At 41.8% G+C, this 18,898-nt stretch overlaps 3 protein-coding genes across 3 annotated transcripts in view; 2 read left to right on the top strand and 1 right to left on the bottom strand.

Annotated features, from left to right (window-relative positions):
- Positions 1-372: 372 nt before the first annotated feature.
- mrasa (muscle RAS oncogene homolog a) lies at positions 373-4,961 on the bottom strand. Its single transcript, XM_061286315.1, has 5 exons — positions 4,769-4,961; positions 4,535-4,688; positions 3,974-4,073; positions 3,817-3,896; positions 373-3,602 (listed from the first exon to the last, which is right to left on the bottom strand). The coding sequence occupies exons 1-5, from the start codon at positions 4,959-4,961 to the stop codon at positions 3,503-3,505; spliced, it is 627 nt and encodes a 208-aa protein (XP_061142299.1). The 3' UTR covers positions 373-3,502.
- Positions 4,962-9,107: 4,146 nt separating this feature from the next.
- tmem177 (transmembrane protein 177) lies at positions 9,108-12,240 on the top strand. The gene is made up of 3 exons (XM_061286314.1): positions 9,108-9,261; positions 9,777-10,016; positions 10,321-12,240. Exons 2-3 carry the CDS (start codon positions 9,816-9,818, stop codon positions 11,050-11,052), a joined length of 933 nt encoding a protein of 310 aa, XP_061142298.1. The 5' UTR covers positions 9,108-9,261; positions 9,777-9,815; the 3' UTR covers positions 11,053-12,240.
- Positions 12,241-12,786: 546 nt separating this feature from the next.
- Positions 12,787-18,898, top strand: part of ptpn4a (protein tyrosine phosphatase non-receptor type 4a) — a 32,647-nt gene continuing 26,535 nt past the window's right edge. The window contains exon 1 of the mRNA XM_061286575.1: positions 12,787-13,319. The gene's annotated coding sequence lies outside the window, so the exon portion shown is untranslated. The remainder of the gene's footprint in view (positions 13,320-18,898) is intronic.

Here is an 18,898-nt window from a genome sequence, read left to right as displayed (position 1 = left end):
CTTTTTATTGTTTACATGTTTTTGGGGTGTGCGCATATAGAAAATGCAATTTATTGCATCAGTTCAATTCCAGAGGTAATGTATTAAATTATTTCAAGTTATTTATATATAGTTTTTCTTTTGAATGTTATATATTTGATCTTTTTAGATATACATTGCATGTAATGTGTTACTTTTCAAACATTCATTTAGAAACAATTTGTATTTATCAAGTATACAATTCGCCAATAACATGTATAAAGTATTCCCACTGTTAACTTCTCCAAATTATGAAACCAAACATGCAGTATCTTAAAATGAGAAGAGCTGATGAAATAGAATAAAAGAGCTGATGCATGCACAGCAGATGAAACAAAAATAATTAAGTCGGAGTCGAATCATAATATTTTTATTGTGATGGCCCCCTGAGGCTAGATTTAAAAAGGCACCGTTTGCGCCTCGACTAGTTCCTCAGTCAAAAGACAAAAAAGGCCTGTACAAAAAACAAACATTTAGAACCACATAAGAGCGCCACAGCTCCCAAATGTAAAACATTACGACAGGCCTTTTCAAAACAGGTTTCAGAGACACCCCCCCTAATAAAAAAAAAAAAGCCACGTCAAATAATTGTCATTCTGTTCCAAAATAAGTGACAACAAAAAGTGCTCGATTTGGCTCACATAACATTCAGGGTTTTTACAACACTTGAGTCACCTTCAGCGTTTTGTATTTGGTCTGGCCAAACATTCATGAAAAAACAGCAGAATTCTTTTTGTACCAGCTAAAATGCAATAGAAAAAAAAAAAGGGTTGCAAATCAAAACACCCAGCTGTTGCATTGTATCAAAAAAAGTTCACAGCACTTTACACACATTTTGTTACAGCCTTATTTTAAATTGTATTCCATTTTCTTGTCCATCAAAATACACGTGCTTTGATTTTCATTTTTAATAAATGGTAGGGAAAAAAAAAACATTTTCCATGTCATTTCGGGGTGTTGTGCATAGAATTTTGAGCAACCAATTTATGCGGCAACACATCAAAATGTGGAAAAGGGCAAGCACGAGGAATTAGTTTGGCTTTATCAAGGGTGTCCTTGGACAAAATTGATAGAAGCACTTGTCTGTGATGCGAAAAACAGTTTAGCTTAGCAGAAGGGGGGTTGTGTTCTGCTCACAAGTTGCTTCATAGCATTGCATTAGCACAAATAAACAGTTGAGCAAAACAGCTGCTTAGCATAGCACAGTGGTTTGAAATTGTTGCTTCCCTCGTGTGAGGAAAATCTTGGCATAACATTCGGGCAAACAGCGAGCTTAAGGAAAAAAGGAAAAACAATAAGTACATTTTAGCATAGCATCATTAAAAAAAAAATTGTTTCAATTTTGGACAGACAGTAAGCAGATTTTAGCCTTGCTGCTCAGCTAAACTAACCATTTGTATGCTCAGATAGACAAATACTGTAGCAATGTGTCTTCATCCAAATTGCATTTACTCCTTGAGTTTGACGTCCGAGTTAAAAATATATTGACGAGAGAAACCTTTTCACATGGCGTAAGATCTGAAAAGGCAAAGAAAGGCCCAGAAGCCATTTTGAGGTCCCATAAAAAGGAACAAAAATAGCTAAGCTGGGGGATGTTTTTTTTTTTTGTCCAGTTCTGGGACACGCTGAGGTAACGTACATCAATAAATTATTGTTTAAAAAAAAAACAAAAAAACCCCACACATTTTCATATCAATAATACAAAATGGTATCAAACGTTCAATGAGACGCAATCAATTCTTTTAAGAGTGACTTGCATCCTTTTTCAGTCTTTGTGAGGTCCCTTTAATGTCCAATGTTGATCAAGACCTTTGCGAGGTGACTGTGTGCCATTCACTTTATTTTTGTTTCCCTTTGAATACCTCAAGTTTACATTTGGTCTTATTCCCAGTCTTTATGAATACAACAGGCATACCCAGACACATGCGGCTACAACACCAATTGTTTTTTTTCTTCTTCTTCTGGAATTCACATTCCAAACCATTTGGAGTTCATTTCTTTTCTCCTACGTTCATAGGAAAGTCCGACATGGCATTCAAAGTGCAAAAATGTATTCCTTTGACAGAGAGACAACAGGTTGCCTAAATGTTTTTGTTGTACGTTTGTTTTTTTCTGATGCATTAACAGTACAAGCCATTTCATAGGTTATTAAATTGTACATTCCCATTCAAACTTGTCTTGAATGTCGCCGCTAAACGAAAACTATTGTCGTATTTTGACGTCATATTGCCTCATGGAGGTATAGGATTTCAAAACTCCCATCGTGCTCGTCCCACTCCCCTCTTTCAACGTGCGCTGTCCCTTCGCTGAGCGTGATTGAACCTGAATTCATTGGTTTGCAAAAGCTCCCACATTACAAAAAAAGTTTGATCACATTATTTAGCATTTTGAGCACCCGCGACCACCGTTGAAATCATAACTTGCTTTCACATTTATTGTGAGAAAACACCAGAATAGTGATTTTTTTAAAGTATCGACCAAGGGACCACAGTGAGGGGGTGAAAAAAAATACTACATATGGTACATGATAAATAAAGTCAGACTCTTGTAGAGAATAAAGTGGTAATGTTACAAAATAACATTCAAATATTATGGTGGGGGGTGATTTTTGATTAAATAAAAAAAAAAAGCTAAAGGTGTTATTATGCAGATAAAGACCAGTTAAGACAAAATAGGAGGAGTAAAAAAAAAAAAAAAAGACAATTTAAATGATCAAAATTGACTGGATTTTATGAGGATAAACTCACTCTTTTATAATGGTCATGAGAAAGATTTTTTTTTTTTTTTATTGAATTAAAAAAAGTAAGGGTGATTGAGGATTTTAAACCGTTGTCATTGTCAAAGCTTTTGGCACAAAAATCATCTTGTGTGAGAGGGTTAGGGTCACTTTACACCTCCCTCATAAATGAACACATGTTCCTTTTCTCCATGTCCTGGATACATTGTAAAAGTTTTTGCACTGATATCCTGTCTTATTCCCTTTTGAGAAAATATTTGCTTCTGTTACCGTGAGTCCCGTTTGGCATCACCACACCAACTTGAGCAAACTTCCATTCGCAGTGACAAAATTGTCAATATTATCGGACACCATACAAGCACGACACGGATTTTCTCCACATCCTTCCGTCACTCCTCAACGACGTCCCAAAACCATCACCTTCCAACCCCTCAGGCGCTCAATCGCCAGTAGAATTAGTCCAGAAAACACAAACACATCCTTCACACGGCCCACCATAATTTACCTCGGTCCAGTCTGGTCCGGTAAAGATGACATCAAAATAAACACGTCAGTACTTCCGGTTCAGTATTAATGAATGGACACTGAAATCCTTCATGGGGAAATGGAGGCAAAACACCCCCTCCCAATTGTCTCCACTTTTTTTGTGCGCCGGTAGTTATGGACTAGTGAGTTCCCTGCAACCAAAGGTATTTGTGTGTGTGTGTATGTGTGTGTGTTACATGGGAATGATTATGGAGGACGAGGTCACAATATGACACAGCGGAACCTGTGAGAACCCGTCGATCGTTCTGCTCTCCATTTCATCTTCTTTTTCTTCTTCTGGTTTCTCTCGGGAACTTGTTGTCTAGAAGGAAACCAACGCGGACTTTAATGAACTTAAAGTAAAAGAGTCCAAGGGAAGCATTAATTTAGTGTCAAGCTATGTTTGGATCCTGACCCAAAAGGTGGCAAGATTCTTGGAATTCAGGTAAGAGAAGTTTTGGCATACTGCTTCTGATAAAAATGCTGGGCGGAAGTGATTGTTGCAAACAGCAACACGTGTGTTCAGAACCTTTTACCTTATAACACGGACCAGCTCGTGGAAGGCCTTCTCCACATTCATCGGAGGATCTTTGGCACTGGTTTCAATGTATGTTATCTAAACAAAACAGATGCAATGTTCATACTAACATTGCATAAGAAATTTGTAATGTGTTGGTTGTTCTATCTACTTACGTTATGTTTGGCAGCCATCTCTTGGCCCTGGTCAGTGGTGATCTTTCTCAAATGGACCAAGTCCACCTTGTTTGCCACCAGCACCATAGGAAAAGCCTCCCTATGAGAGCAAACAGTCCAACATTTTAAATGCTTGTAAAACATCATTTTTGTTGTGTTACAACAACTGTGTCAAACTCGATTTCTATTCTCTGCTGCACAGCGCAGCTTAATAGAAATGTTTGGTTTCACTTCCTGTTTCCTACCACGTCACTCTGTTTTCAAGGTGACTGTTGGTCACAGTCACTTTGGGATCTGGAAACAAGTCGTACATTTTGGGTTCAATGGTGCTGCTGTTTTAAATCATAGGAAGAAATCCTCCAATAATGGTGACGCTAAGATAGGACGACCCCTCCCATCAACATTTCTGCTGAGCATGCAAAGATCAAGTGATTCATCGGAATCCAAAGTAGTTATGATTTGATGATGATGGCTGTGCAAACATCTGATTCCACTACAAAAATTGTGACAGTTAAATTCAAACGGAGCAATCGAGATGTGTGTCTCTCCACATCGTCTAACCTGTCTTTGACCCGTAGTATCAGCTGATGAAAGCGGTCAACGTGTTCAAAGCTGGCCTTGTCTGTCACCGAGAAGACGATGAGGAAGCCGTCTCCTGTCCTCATGTACTGCTCCCTCATGGCACTGAACTCCTCTTGCCCGGCTGTGTCCAGCACTGGGTAGGTGTACACGCACACACGCCAAATGACTTTCAAGAGGTTCTGGGTTCGAATCTTATCTCAGGTTTCCACTCACCGTCTAGAATGGCCCACTGTCCGTCAATCTCGGTGTGCTTAAGGTAGGAGTCCTCTATGGTGGGATCGTAGTCCGGCACAAAGATCTTCTGGAAAAACTGGATGGTGAGCGCGCTCTTGCCGACGCCGCCGTCTCCCACCACCACCAGCTTGTACGTTGGTAGGTTGTCGCTTGGCACCGCGCTGGTCGCCATGGTTACTCTGCAGCGGAGGTGCGAAGGCGGCTTGTATGAGATCTGTAATGGAAGACAGGCAGACAAGACTTGACTGGAAAGGCCTGTTGAGTTGAGACGTAAGCATTATTTTATTTTTTATTCTTGACTGCTCTGACGCCGACGGTTACGGCTAAGATCATATTAGAAAGTGGAGAAGGAACTGAACCGTGTGAAGTTGTGAACAGGCACCGCATTAGCTAGCACAGAAAGCTTTCTGTGGTTGCTGCTTTTTTTTTTTCCTTTCCTCTCACCGGGGCTCCCACTGGCAACCCACAATGAGCCTTGACTGTAAATGCAGCCCCCCTCGTTAACTGCATAACTGCTATTGTGATGACTGCTAGCCAACAAAAAAAAAATTCTGATTGCAATCACAAGCCAGAGCTTAAGTCTAGGCTTAGTCCTCTAAATATGCAAAAGGATGGTTAAATTCAAAGCAGTCAATATAATTCAAGGTGGCAAGGTAGTAACTTCCCCGAATAATGTCCTCCTCTTGCACACTTAACAGTCACTCTTGGGAGGTGAAGGTGGAACAAGAACCTCGATAAAATGTTCGCCACTTAAAATGATGTCTGAGCCCGTCCCGAAACCAGACATTTCAATTTTAGCTTGTCTATTTATGACTAAACATAAGGAAGAAGTAGAAGAGGCGAGGCTTAACTCAGTTGCCTGAGTAAATAAACTAGGTGAAACAAAACAACTCTGAGCTTTATATTTACTTTCACTTGTCTCCTGTTGCCACGGAGATGTGGTTGACACGTTTAGCTTGTACCACAACCATGCATGGTTAACTGCTATTTTGGTGAATGGCAACTTTTTCCCCCCACTATCCCCAAACTCAGTCTTTCCTCATTTTGCATTTCAAAATTATTTACCGTCTTGGCATAGTGGTTGTTGTTTGGTGCTTATTGCACGTAACTCAATACATTCAAACACTATGCAGGCGCTCAACACTTGTCGTGTGTACAAAATGTGGCATATGTGCATTCCCGGGACCCATATGGTCGCAATCAATCTGCCAAAATTGACAGAGAACCTTCATTATGTGTCATTCAATCGGGCTATTATGGTAGAACGCTCACGCAACAGCGGGCCGCATTGTGGGAGCGAGCCAAAAAGAATGAAGTGGGAAGCAAGTAAAAGGGTCAAGATGAGGGTGTGAAGAAATAAGAGGCAATGGCATTATTCAAGTGACACAATTCAGGTGTTTGGCCCTTAAGAACCACAATTGTTTCATGGTAAATTGAAAAAAAATGAAACCAGGCATTTTCTAAGATTGTACCAAAGAAATGTATTAACTAAGTAGAAAATTGGGAAAATTACCAATCTTGGTAATGAATCAATACCTATTTGGCATTTCAATGGTGTACGCCCACATAGATTTGCATGCATGCGAGCAAGCTTACGGGCGAGCGGGAAGCAGCTGTCAGCTGGCAACCGGCCATCTTATCCTGGCCTGCACAATGGAGGGAAGGAAGATGTTTCCTTCCTCTCTAAAGCCTGCCAGTGGGTATGAGCAGTAGGTGGAGAATTTCAGAACCAAAGGCCCCCTGATCTAGCGCTCTCTCTAGTCACATATGGAAAGGAAAATTATTTGTAGAATAGCAAGAGATCTGGAGGTTAAACTAAAAAAAAAAGGGGGTATCCCATCTGTCATTGGTCAAGAGGTGTGGTCCACCGTAGACTCACAAACAATAACACTGGACAACAGCTAAATTACTTTTTTTTTTTTTGTCTTGCCCACCATAGTTTTGATATGTACACTTTTTAGTTTTCAAGTTTCACCTATAAAATTGAGGTTGTAAAACTGTTCAAATGTTTTCAAGAATGTCAATGTTTGTAGAGATGTTTCGATTCTGGTGTGATAAAAATATTTAATGCTATGAAGCTCATTGCTAGTCCACACTGTTGATCAACATCTATTGACACACACACATTCACACCTTTTAGAGTCCTCAAATAACCCACCACGCATGTTTATGGCATGTGCAAGGAATATGCAAACTCCAATGAGATTGCAACACGGGCACTCTTGACTGTGAGACAGATAAGCAAACCGCTAGGCATATTAATTTTACAGAATGAATGAACCTTAATCTTGACCATCCTTCACATTATTATCCTGAGCAGAGTGCTGTGTCTGTCTATCTGTCTGTCTGTATGCTGACTGTTGCTTCTGAATGATCTCATCCTATGATTAAACACAAGAATCTCTGGATTTCCTCTGTATCAAGCTTCACCAGCCTTTGTGCCTGGCTCTACATTGTTCATTATTATTTTTATCTTTAAAATACAGCAGGGGCAAAATACAAATAAATGCAGCATTTTCCACACTGACGTCAGTGACAGAATGTCGAGCCCCCCCCCCGTGCTGTGTGACTCTTTATTCTACTGTGTAAAAAAAAAAACAGCAGCCGCCCCAGTATGCCACATTTATAAGTGGCTTCGTCGTTCTTAAGTTTGCGGCAAAATAAATGCGATTTGCGCTCATTCTAAATAAAACGATCACTAGCAGTGTCATTAGTCGAGTAGTTATATGGGCATCAGTAACCCGAAGTAGCAGTTTATACACCATTTAGTACAAGACCCGAACGCAACATTCATCCGCGAAACCAGATGTCTACCTCCCTCGGCCTTTCTTCTGCAACACACTTACCGTTATGTGTTCCGCTGACTTATAATAACCTATAGTAAAAAGAATATTGAGGAAAAATAGCCCTCGGGGCTACATAATAGTCATTGTTTCAGCCTGACTTGGCTCCACACCGCCGCCGCCCTCACGCCGCAGTCGGGCTTTTCAGTTTCCACATCTGCGGAACAAAAAGTCGAGTAGCTCATCTTTGTATTGCAACAGCTGATGCTATTAATAGAGTAGCCCGAAAGGGGTGATCGCCATTTTTGCTAACACTTGAAATTATTTTAACAGCACGTTTTACGACTCAGCATTGTATATTTGTGAGCAATAAGGAAGAACAAGCTTTTTGACTTTGTTCTTGTGTCCTTCTTCATGTTTAGCATGTGTAAGAGTCTCTAAGTCTTGACAAAACTACCCTTCTGATGAAATGGACTGCTCCCCAAGTCTTTAAAGAGGTACGGTCAAAAGAAGAGGAGACGAAAATATGTGGTTTTGATAGTTTTTTTGTTTGTTTTATTTGTACTCACCATCTCAGGATAATAATATTTAATAATCGTTGCAACCTTCTTAATGTAATGAACACTTTTATTTGAATCAAAATTATTAGTTTTGGCCCATTTCAGGCAACTTTTTTATTTAATTGCCTCATTTTAGTAACAACCTTGTAAGTAACAGATTGCTTATACTGTTGACACTATAACGACACATGATTCAACCCCCAAAACATTTTTAAATATAGACAACATTAAAAATGATCATTTAGGACTGATTAGTAAACAGACACTCTTGAGACTCAGTTATTTGTGTCTAAGCAATTAAAAAGTCAAATTTCCACATTATGTCTTTGTGAAAACGTATACATGTTTGAACATTCACGTCATCGTGGCTGGTGATGTTGGTGTGCAAGAGTGGTGCATGATTGCAAAGTGCATCTTTAAGTGCATGCAGCTATATGGAGGAAGATACTCTTACAGTGCACATGCATGTCCAGAAATGTAGATTCATTACCCTCTTCAAATACCTCTCAATGCTGTAAGCTGCTCTCTGAAACCTCATGAGTACTCATAGTCTGAACACACAACAGACATTTTATCTCATCCAGATGACAGGGGTTATTTTTTGCTGTTGTCTTGGTTTGATACTTGGCATACAGTGGGTATAGTAAAACATTACTGTACACACAAATTTACAGTATGTTTTATTCCTTTAGTCCTTCTCTTTCTCACGCATGCACCGACCTACACCTTCTCTTGCCTGTTTCCATGGAGACAGCCCGTGAGCAGGATTTCTCACTTGGAACATCTTAGCTAATCACAATAAAACACACACGTAGGCTTTGCTCTTACGGCCTTTAAGCATTAATGATAAAAAATTCAGATGCGCTTATCAATTGTTCAATTATCCTTAAGATTTAAATTTGAAATAATGAAAAATGTGTAATGATTACTCCCTGTTGCCCGCAGTCGCAAAACTGTCGCGCCGAAGCAGTACGGCAGCGCCGTCGATTTACGACCAGACAGTTAGTGTGGTGTAATGATCGTAGCTGTCCTTGAAATGTTACGCGAAACGTGATAGTTTTAGGGCATCGCTAACCTCTAAATGCAGTTTTTGTTTTTGTGTGGTGTTTAATTTCTACGGAGCAAAACCGTGTAAGTAACCGCCTGTTAGCTACCGTTAAATGTATAGTTTAGAATTGTATGTACAGTGTAAGTCGTCATTGACGTTTCTTTTTTAAAATAACGTGATCGTGTTAAGATAAAGAGGCGTTTTATTAAATTCAGTGTGAAGACCTGCTTTGGGTCAGATTAGTATCACAATGTAATGATTATTCGGGAGCATCGGTTTACGACGAAACCGTGTACGTAGGTCGAAACGTGGCGAAGTACGACACTAGGCTACGCTAAAACTATGCTGTAAATAATGATAGTAGGAAAGTCATAAGCACCAGCAACGCACAAAAGACGCTTCGATGTCATAAATCAAAAACAAAATGAAACGCTTTATGCTGTGGTACTGAGTGTGCATTTTTGTGTTATGCCACATGCAAACAGGTTCATTTAATCTCTAAATTTAATAATGATCTTTATAATCTATTCCATTCTTATGAAAATCAACAACATGGGGTGTGATTGGTACCTAAGACATGTCATCTACCTCCACAGATTGTCTCCTAGAAATCGAGGACCAAATAAAATAAACACATGGCATCTAACTTCCTCAAGTATGCAGTGCTTCTGCAGAAGTACAGAACACCGCTGCTCGTGGCGAGCTGCGGTGGTGTCTTTGCAGCCAACATGTTCTACCACGTCTTTCCTGACGTGTCGTACCGCCAGCTGTACCAGGCCTGGTACAAAGGAGAGCCAGTCACCCTGTCTGACAAGCTAGAGGACCTTTTCCAGCAGGTACTTGTGAAAAACTTTCATTTTTTCCCCCTAATACAATATCCATTGCAGCACCAGCTTCAATGGTGTCTTTTGTAGCGTGGCATTGTATGAGAATTATTTTACTGCAGAAGGCACAGTTCTTCTTTTTGTATTGTGGCAGGAAATGGCCAGCTAGAAACTGCAGATATATTTTGCAGCGGTCACTTTGACACAATCGGGCTTGATGAGCCTGCTGTGCCACTTCCCATAAATTCACAAAGTGCGTATTAGAAGAGATCTCAGTGACATACTAAAATCTGTGTGTGATTCCTGTTATTCATAGGTGCTAAAGGACTACAATGCCAGCTCATCCAAAAACCTTTCTGCCTTTGCCTCCTTTGGTTTCCACCCAGTCAGCGCTGGTGTCCCATGGCTCCCTGCAGGGGCCCAAATCGGTATCCCGGCAAACTTTAACAGCACGGCCGATGACCACAGTGGCATCACGAACCGGACTATTTTCATCAATGGCAAAACAGTGGAGTGGGACAGTGACGCCGGCATGACTCTCAGGGACTCCCTGGTGTTCTCCACCCAAGCACAGAAATTTGCCATAGCGCGAGAGGTGGCGCGTTTGCAATCGGGCGTACCCATCGTGAGCGCTGCCGTTGCCCCCGTTTGCCTGGGTGGCGTCTGGGTGTACAGTGTAGTACTGAAGCAAGTGTTCAATCTCCACGCCAGCCCCGTTTTGTTGCGTGGAGCCGTGAACCTCGTGGCGCTGGGCCTGGGCGCAGTGTCCTACTTCCTTACCGCGGACGCCGTCGCCCAGTGGTCCGATTACCGCTCAGACCGGCGGGCCGCCGGGGTGTCCCACGACTACGCCAAGGGCGGAGTGGAGTTTTACGACAAGATTCTGTCCAGAAACAAAAGTCTGCGTGCACTCATGGGACAGAAAGGACAAGAGATGTATGCGCCCAGCGGGAATTTATTTCCTGCAAACATCCTTCAGCTCAAGCACACGCCGTATACCTCGAGGAGGGAGGGCATCCTCACTCTAATGAGAAACGACAAGATTTAAGTTGATTTCTATAGGAGTAGCTTTTTAAGCAAACAAAAGCCCCCCCCCCAACCCCTTTTATTTTTTCTATGTATTTCAATAGAGATTCCGCTATTAAGTTAACAAAATATGTGACCCTATATGTGTGATTTCATGTTATTTTGTCCCCTTTTTCTGTTGGGTTGTATACAGATAAAGCTTATTTGCTGAAAATGGCCAATTATTATGCCTGCCCAGCAAAGCCTTTACTTCTAATGCAATAGCCTGCTGTGAAATTACCTTTAAGTGCCGCATTGCACATCCGCCTCTTCAGACATTAATTAAACCCTCTACAAGAAAAATAATCGGACTATGATAGAGCATATTTGGAGAAAGACATGCATATCGCGAGTGCGTCGTTCCCCATTGAAAAGAATCTTTGTGCTACGCTGCACGTCCTTATTTTTCCCTGTGGTCTTTTTCCCCTCGTCCTCATGTGTACCACCCCGCCCCCTCTCGGCTCAAGAAAACAATCTTAGCTAACGAAAAACGTGTTTAAGTATGCACACACTTGTTGAGCGATAATCATCTTAATATCCATCTCGATGGGACCTTGGAACTGATCACGCCACACTCCCCGAGGTCATCCGTCTGCATATTAACGAGGCTCCGATATGTGTTTTAATTACATTTCTACTCAGGTACCCCCAGGATTCAACTAAATATAGCAGCTTGTAATGAATAATATTGCAGAAGAGATATGTTGGACTACTGGATAACATGTCTGGCTCTCTGTTTGCGGGTTCATTGTTCAGATTTCAGCTCGGGCCTTCCTGTGTAGAGTTTTATTGTACACTAAATTCTCCATTGGAGATGGTGGGGGTGGATGTCTTTTTTTTTTTTTTTTTGTCTAGATGTCCCCCGTGATTGACTGGCAACCAGTCAAAGTACCCAACTTGTAAGATTTCCCCATGTATGGAAATTCCCTATTTGTCAATACGATGTCTTAAGCAGTGCCATTGTTTGGTCATCCACAATGACAAAGGTCAGCCGATATTCCGTACCCTAGTGAGCTCAAGGCTCTTATGGTTGGAGAAATTTGGGGGGCTGAGACCATATTTAAACAGGTGTATAATTTTGGGGGTACAAATGTAATGTATGAAAGAAAAATCTCGCCTTGACTTTGAATGCATGCAAACAACAATCAGGCAAAGAAAGGCTCTCACTTCATTATTGTGGCTTTGGTGTTTGTTTGTGTGTGTGTGTGTGTTACTTTGAGCTGTTCCTATCATCAACAGTGGGCTCACTGTCTCCTCTTCATCTTCTTATACTTCATAGTGCGCCATTGACAGGGACAGTACAAAGGCCCATTGTTATGCTGTAATGCACTGGCTGTTATTACATTGTGCGCCACATGAGGCCACTCCAGCCCACACCAGGACGTGTCCTCCTTACAAGAAATATGAATTATGCGGCGATTCAGTCTAAAATTGTGAATGAATACGCTTGAGGATTTTTTTTATTGATTAAAAAAAAGAACAAATACGAATAATAATATTTGAAGATGGATCACTTAATGGATAGTAAACGATCACTTGTGAAATGAGGATACACGTTACCGTAACGTCCCCTTGTAATGAACGACAATATACCCCCAACATCCGGGTCTCCCGAGGAGCCCCATACATATAAGGATTACGCCTATTTACCTGGGTGCGCTCCATACCCAACAGCGCGCCTCCCGCTTTTGTGGCCCCGCCTCCGCGCACGCCATTACACCGCCGCCGCCGCTGCTTTGTCGCTCCGATGAGCAGCTGCAGTGAGACCGAGCGAGGCTGACGCCAACCAGCGAGCGCACAAAGTCAGAAACGCAACATTTTGGGGTTAAATCGTCAAAGTGGTTTACTTTTGAGATCATACGTGTATTAATTTATTTATTCTTTGCGGTCTTAATCGGTTTTACATGATCAGTCTGAGGTGACCGACATTGGCCGCATTTAGCCAATGCTGACTGCGGGGGTTTGCGTTTTGTGGATTATCATCCGTGGCTGCCGAGGCAGTGGTGGCATGGTCGCGGCCGGAGGAGGCCCCTCTCTGCCGGATGGATGTGCGTGAGGCAGCGGCGGACTGCGATCACTCTTGAAGAACGACCGTCCGTAGTAACGATGCCCAGGTCTCGTCGGCATCCGCGGGCGAACTCCTCTTGAATGTTCGGGGTTCGTCGCCCTACCCACAAAGACCAGTTATTTCCTCACACGGCGAACATTTTATTCCTTGAAAACTGGACGCCGCCGGAGCAGTTTATGACGGTAAGAAAAAAAAAAGGACCACAGCTTTTTGAAACTACTTTTTTAACCCTCGTTACAGACAGCTGACGTTTCCTAGCTTAGCCGGCTAGCTCGGCGCTGTCACTTTGCTTCATGTTGCTTCACGCCGCTCAATTTTTCCTATAATCATTACCTTGACGCTTCAATGAGTTCCCAAATGCACCATCCACATGTATTTAATGAGTGCTACGTCTAAAATGTATAATGCCAATAGACATCACTAGTGTGAAGCGCTCTTGTTTGCTAACGCTGCTTTACCCATTCAACACATCGCAGTTACTTCTAGACACCAAACACTTCAAAATGATCAATTATGCACATTGTTGCATCGTATGTAGTGCCGTTTAATCACCAATCGATGCTCCAGCCTTTCATGTGTCGACATAAATGGCGCCCTTTGGCTAATATATCATTCATGGCAACGTTACAAGTGTACAATAAGCCCCTTTAATGACAGCCCCGTTAGTGGTGAATAGTGCCAGTTGTACGTCTTTAAATATGACGCGCATGGAAGAAGATAACGAATTAACAATTACCGAGAGCTTCATGCTTATTTATGCACGCTTTATGGAAGATCGTTTCAATTGAACTATGCATTTTGCATCCCCGTTCATTTGGAATCATTACGGCTTTCATGGCACCCCTTTGTCTTTAAGGATGCCTATGATTAATTGCACTGAGCAGTTGCTATTCAAACAGTGGCGTGGTGTTCAGTAATGCCAGTGAAGCAAGGCTGCATGCGATTGAGGAGTCTCTCTCTCTTTCTCTCTCTCTCTCTTTCCCCCCCCCATCTCTCTCTCTCTCTCTCTCTCCCCCCCTACCCCCTCTCCCTCTCGATGACGTAATCCTCCACCATCCGTGCTACATCTTTTGGGTCGCAGTCGTCCCCTCTGCTGCCTGCTGCAGCTGATATCCTATTCATATCATATCTTCTCCTGCCCGTTTGTGTGCATACACAGCCCTCGCATTTCATTGCATTTTTACATTCAGTTTTTGGACAGGCTTTATCCTTCAATGGAGGGTTGCTAGATTGATGAGCAGTCACATCAGGGATGTGTTTTCCTTCAAAGCAACCACTTGATGTTTCAAATTAAAACTTCTTTCAGATTATGATAAATAAAACAGTTTGTGTTCAGTTTTTGTTCGGCGCAAGATGCAGGATTCCCAAAGAGGTTCCGGTAGGCAGTCGAGGGTCCTTGTGGTGATGATGCCAGAGAAAGAAGGGTGGTAAACTTCACGAGATGAGTTAGAGAAAAGTTTGAAGTAATCTTGGCAGTGGTGGTGGCTCAAAAATAAGGTAGAGGAAAAATAAAGCATTGTTTGTGATTTATTTATTTAAGAAATCTGCATATACAAAAGTGGTCAGTCATAAATGGAATAAATAGTGTTTGAATCCCTGTACAGACTTTGCACACCTTATTTTTTGTCTTGCTGAAATTAGTCCCCATGCACGTGGGTAATTGTACACCCTGCTCTGTACTGCCGGTCAAATGGCAAGTTTTGTTACCATGGCAACACGGGATGAATCTTGTTGCTTGAGACTAAAGCATAGTCCAGCGTGTGCCACACCAGCGAGGTAATCTACTCAATTAAGAGTACCTTTGACAGTGCAGACTTACTAACATTGTAATACGGCTTACTCATGAATAATAATGCAAATGCAACTTATTACTGTACACTCATTTGAAGTCATAAAGGGAACCTTAAGTTCCAAAGGGAAGGGTTTTACGCAGAGGCATAGCTACGGTGCAGCACGTTTTAATGAGAATGTTGGTGTAGAAAAAGTAAGGGGGGGGGTCTTTTTTTAGATATTGTGTCTAGTCTTCAGTGTTTATTAAACAACCCGTATTCACACACTGCTGAGAAAAATGACAAACATGCAATGTCCTGTTGATTATGCAGAAAAAAAGTAGTTGATCCTGTAATAAATTATCATACACCAACATCACCCTTGTTTTAAGTAAGAATTTATATACGGACTACTCGTAATTCATTAGTTATTTGTTTCAAATGCGTGACTGGACTAATTTCAGATAAAGTGGTGTTTACCTTTAAGAGCCCTTCATTTATTTGACTGGGACCAGGCTTCCTTTGACCGTTGCCGTCCGCTGGTGACAGCCTTGTCAAAGAGCCGCCTGTTCATGTTTAACCAAGTGGACCAGCTGCCCGTCCATCCGACTGGAACCCCTCCCCCTGGAAAGCTCGCAGTCCAGTCTGGACTTGTGCACGGGCGGGATGTCTGTTTGCAGAGCTATCGATAGAACCGTTTTGTCCCATTTATCTTGAACGCCAAGGGACCTTTTGGCACGTTACTCCAGCTTCGGTTTCAGCTCGATCCTCGAACGCTGCACATCTTCTTGTAACTGTAATGACATGAAATGCGGCCTGCTAGAGCACTCCGATTATCTCTTGTCTTGATTCGACGTCCTTCCAGTCTGGCCCACCAGCGCGGCACAAATGAAAGTGGACTCACAGCCATCACTAACTATTCAGCCAGATGCCTCAGAGAAAGTCCGTTGGTCTGTGGTCAGTCCTTCTGTTTGTCCGTTGATGAGGCCACACAGTTAAAATAGTATTTCAACTGACACAACAGGAGCGCCGTCACTGGCCCTTGAACGTTGCTTTGATTTACTCCATTTTGAATAAAAAGTATGTACGTACTCTATATATAGCCGGACATGCTAGCGCTATATAGATTGCATCATTTCAGTGCGGTTGACCATCTTCTGTTGGATAGCTTAGAAAGGCAGTAAATCTTTTAAGACTTTATAGTTGCTCAGAATCCTTTACAGAGAACTTGATCTAGACGCCCTTTTTCCAGAGATTATATTAGGACTCTAAACTGCTAGGTTCCATAACCTCTGTAAAATTCTAACTGCAATGTATAATCTCATGGAAGTATTCTTATTCCTTCTATATATACAATTTTGAGCTGACTACATGAATAGTTGCTGTCCAAAAGATGGTGTACTACTGTTACTGGAATGAAAATAAAATTGATTTGACTCATTTATCATTATGTTAATAAAGTGGCAGGTGCATAGCAATAACACTATGGTTACCTGGCGCTAACGTCAAACGATGAAGTCAACCCTTACTTGCTGACACCTATTTGGGATGTATTTCCCCACAACCGCTGTGGGCAGATTATAATATCCCAGATTTTTTATTGTGGTGCGTAAAGCCCAACCCCCACAATTGCACACCTCAGGTATGTAAGTACAGCTGGCTTCCAGGAGTTTTACTCCGGTGCTAGTTTTGACTTGTCCTCTGCTGATGTTGCCCCGCTACATTCAAGAAGCAGAACACAGCAACGCATCTGAATTTACTAGCACATGTGGCGACCGACTTTAAAAAAAAAAAAAAAGTCTTATACTTTGCAGAGCACTAACTTGTTAGCGTGTTCGATTTTTGCTTTTGAAGCGAGTGTTATTCTTGTAGTCAGAATACCTAAAGAGGTTAAAACCCACAGTTGTTTCTGCACTGCTGGTCAGAACCAGGCAGAGTTTGCTTTGTCTCATTTTGCGCTTCACATACTGCTGAAGTTTTCTGTTGATATGGTTATTTATTGGACATGCGAGGAGGCAGAGGTTTTTTTTTTTTTTGCTGGGACAGACAGGAAAACCGAGTAACATCAACTGCATAAACACATACTGTGTCAGATTTGATATCAATGTGGACCGGGAGGGCAGCGCTGCTACATAAACCCTGTGAGCAAGGAATGCGCTACGATGCAAATGGGACAGGACAGGGCATGTGTAGTGTCAGTATTCAGATATGTGTTTGTCGTGATTTGGTGATAAGGCCAACAAAATCAACTGAGGATGTCTGAATGAAAAGAAAGCTCGGGCAGAGAGAACAGTCGGTCACCATTTGTTAAGACAAAGCATGTCACAGTCTACTTAAGTTCTGTGTGGCCATCATTTTCTTTACGTTGACAGCCGACAAAAGTTTGTGTTTTACGAACCCATAAATTAGCAGAAGCAATTCCTACTAAATGTCTAGCCAGTCGTTGGCATTTTTGGAGCCACTTCCAATTTGCAGCTGCATCTTGGCTCCTAACCATTTTCCCGACACTGCTATTTCTGGGACTATTCTTACTTGGCCTGACTGTGGGGCAAGCTATCAGGACTTGAGGCAACAGGGAGGGATAATAACAGAAGCTGTTACATTCTTGTGGTTTCTCTGATTTCAGCATGGGGGTGGAGGGGTTGTTTTTTTTTGGCCGGCTCTGTCCGCTCTCTGTCCGCCTCAGCCCCAGCAGAAAGCCGCTAAGAAAGAGGACAATACATAACAGCTCTTGGACACTTTAATACGGGACACATGATCGTAACCGGGGTCGTCTTTGCATATTTTAGCGCCACTTAAGCGTTAGCCTAGCAGCTGATTAACAGCGGCTAACCGACTTATAAATCTTCTTGATAGTTTTGTAGGTCATGCTTGTTCCTCAGGCTGATGAAGGGACATTCTCAGATGTTGGAGAATGTTCTTGATCCAAATGTTTTAGTACAGCTGCTCTCACTTTGTTTTCTGCTAATGATAAACTACAGTAGTAGAACAGAGGCCAGCTTTGTCAATATTAAATAGAACGGAAATCATTCTGCAAAGAGGATTCCCTTGAATGTCAAATGTTAAACTTCAAATTGGTGTGATACCAGCAAATCTCACTGCTGAAGGATTACCTCCTTATCTTTTGTTGTATATATATTTTTTTTCCGTTAGGTAATTTAGCGCGATGGGCAAGGGGAAAAGCGTAATGACATAAAATGTCAACAATACATTTATTATAATATTTCTAAATCTAGTTGCGATTGATTTAACATGTCTTGTATGGAAGTCACAATTTTGTGACAACACTTTATGATATATGCTGGTTAGGATTCTTTTTTTTTTCTGTCTGGCTTTTAGATGTTCTTATGTCTGTTCTCTGCTGGTATGCAGGATGTCTTTTTTTTCCCCCCATCATTGCATTGTTGTCTTCCAGTAGGTCTGTTTGTTTCTTTCTCGGATTAAGGTCACATTTTCTTGCACAATAATGACTGTAATCTGGAATTGAATCAGTTTTATTGCTCCGCCTACTTTCAGATCAGACGTTGCACTAATCTTGTGCAAAGTCAGATTAATCTAAAGGCGCCTATACCCGGCAATGTATAACCCATTTGATGCCGTTGTCAGCAAAATATTTTTTTTACAGACATCTTGTGCCTATTAACTTCTGTAATGTCACAGGCACATTTAACCCAAGCCACAAGTAACTTAGATGTCTCATTTTATGTGAAAAAGTGGGGGTTGTATTTCATGTGTGCAAACAAACAAACAAAAAAACATAATCAACACACAAAACAAAAATCCGCATGAAAATGACAGTGTTTTAAACGATCCTTGTGACCAGTCATTACTCTGGCCACAGTCAGACTATTTAGAGTCAACGTTGCGTAAGCTCCTTAAATGCCGTGCAGTATTTGGTGTCAAAGCGGTGCCAGCGCTGATAAAATAAAAGCTGCACCTCTGAGTCTGGACTTTGGCCCCGTCCAATGATGGCAGCAGAAATAAAGCTTTGC

The sequence above is a fragment of the Syngnathus typhle genome, linkage group LG9 (genome assembly GCF_033458585.1).
Source record: "Syngnathus typhle isolate RoL2023-S1 ecotype Sweden linkage group LG9, RoL_Styp_1.0, whole genome shotgun sequence".
In the NCBI taxonomy this organism is placed as follows: Eukaryota; Metazoa; Chordata; class Actinopteri; order Syngnathiformes; family Syngnathidae; genus Syngnathus; species Syngnathus typhle.
Note: the sequence above shows the minus strand (reverse complement) of the source record. Positions and strands in the feature narration are given on the sequence as shown.